Source organism: Otolemur garnettii, unplaced genomic scaffold (assembly GCF_000181295.1).
Source record: "Otolemur garnettii isolate 467f Iridium unplaced genomic scaffold, OtoGar3 scaffold00038, whole genome shotgun sequence".
NCBI classification, from domain to species: domain Eukaryota; kingdom Metazoa; phylum Chordata; class Mammalia; order Primates; family Galagidae; genus Otolemur; species Otolemur garnettii.
Window position 1 is genome coordinate 8463821 of NW_003852433.1, and position 4555 is coordinate 8468375.

The 4555-nt window shown below is 51.1% G+C and overlaps 1 protein-coding gene across 2 annotated transcripts in view; it reads left to right on the forward strand.

Annotated features, from left to right (window-relative positions):
* The window catches only part of PXN (paxillin), a 56371-nt gene extending 52644 nt beyond the window's left edge, over positions 1–3727 (forward strand). For both annotated transcript variants that reach the window (XM_023513330.1, XM_012805203.2), the window contains 3 exons: positions 248–329; positions 457–605; positions 1535–3727. In XM_023513330.1, coding sequence (XP_023369098.1) covers positions 248–329; positions 457–605; positions 1535–1801 — 498 coding nt within the window. In that variant the 3' untranslated portion in view covers positions 1802–3727. The remainder of the gene's footprint in view (positions 1–247; positions 330–456; positions 606–1534) is intronic.
* Positions 3728–4555: the final 828 nt, after the last annotated feature.

Sequence of the window (4555 nt, forward strand, 5' to 3'; positions counted from 1 at the left end):
TTGTTGTTTGGCAGGCCAGGGCTGGATTCGAACCCACTAGCTCTGGTGTATGTGGCTGGCGCCTTAGCTGCTTGAGCTACAGGCACTGAGCCTAAATCTGAATTCTTAAGGATATTCATAGCCCAATTAGGAGAGACCCTGATCTTGGTAGTGTTTTTCTCTTTCTTTGCCTATCATTGAGTCTCAGTGGTAGGATCTGTCCACTTGGGCGGCAGCTTGGTATTGATCCTCTACTTTACTTTCACAGAAAGTGGTGACAGCTCTTGACCGGACGTGGCATCCTGAGCACTTCTTCTGTGCCCAGTGTGGAGCCTTCTTTGGTCCCGAAGGTACAGACAGAGAGACTGACTTACCACCTCCAGGAGACCTGGGGAGGTGGGAGACCATTGATGTTAGAGTCAGGGTGACTCTACTTCTGGAAGTCTAAACTCTGCCTCCCAAACCCCTGCTCCTCAGGGTTCCATGAGAAAGATGGCAAGGCCTATTGCCGCAAGGATTACTTTGACATGTTCGCGCCCAAGTGTGGTGGCTGTGCCCGGGCCATCCTAGAGAACTACATTTCAGCTCTCAACACACTTTGGCATCCTGAGTGCTTTGTGTGCCGGGTAAGGAGTCCCCCACCCCTAGACAGGGCTGGGAGCAGGCAGTGGGGAGCAGGCTTTCTTCATTGTGCTCTCTAGATTCAACTTGGAGGCCTCCTTTGGGGTTATTAATGGCCTGAGCAGGGAGGTGGTATATTTCCTTAAGTCTTGATAGGTCCTGGGCCAGAGCTTGTACTGAGGCTGGAACAAACCAGGAGCAAGGGAGACATATCCCCCAGCCTCATCCTGTGCAGTGGCCCTGAGACGGGTCATATTCTGGACTGGAGTGTGTAAGAATTAAATGAGATAATGCAAATATATAGCAGACTCCACAGAAATGGGCATTTGTGTATTGTGAGGAGGGTCATGGGGTCCCACAGATGTTATTAGGGATTTAGCAAATGCCTTCTGTCCAATTAAGTTTGTGAAACATTATTCAGTGCAGAACTTTTCAGAGCCTTTATACCTAAATGTACATGTGACTCTCCAAACAAGAATCTAGAATGCCAAGTTTGACCACAGACCCTTTTTTATTTTTGCAGTTTTTGGCCGGGGCTGGGTTTGAACCTGCCACCTCCGGTATATGGGGCCGGCGCCCTACTCCTTGAGCCACTGACGCCGCTCCACAGACCCTTTTTATTTAGCACCAGTGTTTCTGGGAACACAGGTATAGCCACATGGTTACGTGCCCAGGAGTCAGACTTATCTATGAGTCCATGCCGTGCAGCTTGGCAGCTGTGTGACCTTGGACAAATCGCTTCATTTGTCCTCCTCAGTTGCCTCCCCTGGGAGAACTGAATAACCCCAGCACCTGGCACATAGGAAAAGCCTAGCAAAGTCATCATGACTTACCAACCAGGACTCTCTGGCCTGTCACACTCTGTGCTGCCCCAGCCAGAAGGGTCAGAGCACTGAGCCCTTTCTCCCACCCCACCCACTCTTGCACCTTGCAGGAATGCTTCACACCATTTGTCAATGGCAGCTTCTTCGAACATGACGGGCAGCCCTATTGCGAGGTGCACTACCACGAGCGGCGCGGCTCGCTGTGCTCTGGCTGCCAGAAGCCCATCACAGGCCGCTGCATCACCGCCATGGCCAAGAAGTTCCACCCGGAGCACTTCGTCTGTGCCTTCTGCCTCAAGCAGCTCAACAAGGGCACCTTCAAGGAGCAGAATGACAAGCCTTACTGTCAGAACTGCTTCCTCAAGCTCTTCTGCTAGGTGCCCCATTCCCTTCTTCAGCCTCCCTTCCCCAGCCAGTGTCCCCAACTGCTACTGTGATCCAGAGACCTCACCTGGGGGTGAAGGGGGCAAATCAGACTGAAACTGGAACCCTTGTCCTCAGCTGGTGCAGGATGGGAAGAGGCCATGAGGGGTCCTGTTTGCTCATCTTCACCTTTGCCAGAGCATCTGGGCCTCCTTCCTCCTCCTACAGCCCTTCCCAGGCTGTCCATTCTTCATCTTCCCTGAGTGGGGAGGCAGGAGGGTCCACCCTACCCCGTGTATGTCCCCATGAACTGGCTTGACCCAGCCAGCACCCACACTGGAGCCATCTCTTATTATTTCAGCAGTGGAGCCAGGGGTAGGGTGGGGTGGAGAGGGTAGGCAGGGCCATATGGGGTCTCTCTTTATCCTTATTTGTCCCCTAACCTAATTGTCCTTGTTCTGAGAGTCTTAGGGGACACCTGGCTCCCTCCAGACAATGCCAGCATAAATCCATACATCCAAGGGTGGGAGAGTCAAGGGGCCATGGAAGGTTTCCTGTGCCCCTCTCGTACTTCCAGCCTCCCTGGGCCAGGGTGATTGCCCCCAATACCCAAACCCCCTCCACAAGCTCCCCTTTTATACCTGTTCTGTTTCTACTGAGAAAGGCCTCTCCAGCAATAAGGTTTTATAGTCACTTCTTCCGTCTCGGGGCTGGCGTGAGGTGGGGTTATTACCCATGCCTGGACACTGTACCGACTTTGATAGATTTCTACACTGAGGTTTGAATTCATATCACCTGACTTGCTTTTACTTCTCTATACAAAATGATTTTGAAGAGATTTTAAAGATGTTCCCTTTTTGTACTCTCCTCCTTGTCTACCGCCATTGGGCTTGTCAGTGACGACAGCCTTGGCATGGAGTTTGCTTTGTACCGAGGGCTTGGGGTGGGGAAGCAATTTATGTTTTATTTTTTTCTTAGCACAAGCAGGTAAACGGGGAGCAGTTTCATGACTCCCCTTCTTTTCACTTCACAGCTCACCAGGACTGTTTTATAAACTGCTGTATTGTGAAACCCTTTCCTTACTGCCCAGGCTAGCAAGCTCTGAAACTGGTCTAAGGGTGTCTTTCCCACTTGGGCCTAGAATTCTCAAGCTCATCTGTTCTGCTCCTGAGGAAGAAGGGGAAGGACACTTTGGGGGCTGCTGCTTGTCTGAGTAAGCCATTGGAAGCCTCTGTTCCTCAGGGGACTTTCTGGCAACAGAGAACCCACTAAAAGTTCTCTCCTCACTGCTTCTCTGGAACTCTCTTCTGCCTTCTCGGGAAAGCTGGTGTATAATTGTGAGTCCTTTCACAAGGACTATGAAAGTCTCTTTGGTCTGTTGATTCTACTGGGCATATCACTTCCCCACATCCGCCCTTCCTGGAAACTGAGTACAGGTTCTTCACCTCTTACAAGTGGGATGGACACTTAGGAGGTCTGATAGCGTTTTGAGCAGAGGCCCGGGATCCTGCTTGGGCCACAGGAAGTCCGCAGAGCCCTTTCCTGAGGATGAAACAGAAGTAGCCAGGCCTGAAGTTCTTGGTCTAAGGAAGGGCACCCCCCCAAGGGCCTAATGTGAGAAAGACCCAGACGACCTCACTAGCCTCCTGGCAGAGAAGAGGGTCCCTCCTTTTGGGCTGAGCTGGGTGCAACCCAGGTCTGGGGAGGTCTCTCTGGCCCCTCCAGATTCCAATGTCTCCACTTCCACCCACAGGCCTTACTGCTCTGTTTACAGTGACCTGCCCTAGGTCCCTCCCCAACAGGGACTTGGGTTCACAGTCTGGGTCAATGGTTATTTGATAATTTCATTTTGGTTATTTTTTTCCTCTGTAAACATCTAACCTGGCTTTTCCCATTTCAATTCCTGTGATTTATGCCAATAAAGTTTGCCATTATTTTCACCTGTGCTAGTGCCAGTTCTTGGTGGTCTGAAATAAACAACGAAGTGCTCCCCACAGAGAGACCAGAGGATTATCAGTTCCCTGGTTTGAGGTCAGAGTCCCTGCTGAGAGGATCCCAGGTTCCTGCTTGAAGGTGCAGTTCCTACCTGGCTCTGACGTGGGCTTTGCTCTTCCGGGGAAGTCAGTGCGAGAAGGCTGGGCGGTGTAGCCCTGCCCTAGGTTGCACGCATGTGGATTCCCTGAGGGCATCTTGTGGGTGGCCTTCCACTCATTTAAAGATGGGAATAGAGGTTCTGAGAGGAGACCCCACACGCACAAGTCAATCCTCTGAGCGACTGCCGAGGCGCGATGTGAACCCAGGGCTTGCCTCTGCCTACGTTCCAGCGTTGAACGTTCCCGTGGCCGAACAACTTGGTTATTGAACTGTCCCAGCTGAAGGCTGCTAAGAGTTGCAGATGGGTCTCTGCTGCCTCCTTGCGGTCACATCCATGTTTGCGTGCTTGCTCTTTGCTCTGTCAGATGCAGAGGCCGGACACCTGGAGCTAGGTCCTCACTGTTTCCCTGTCGCGGGAACGGTCTTCCAAAAGCAGCATGTTGAAGTCTAGTCTAAACTCTGAGCAGGCCACAGTGACCTCAGAAGTGAAAATTACCTTCAGCCCTTACCCAAATAGAACGACTTGGTTTATTCTTCCAGCTCATGTTGGATTCACTTTATTTGTAGAATTAAGTATGATATACTTCATCGTGATCTGCTTCTTCACTTTGCTTTGTGGATATTTTCCCATGTCAATTAATATAGATCTGCATCATTTTTCTAATGGCTTCATG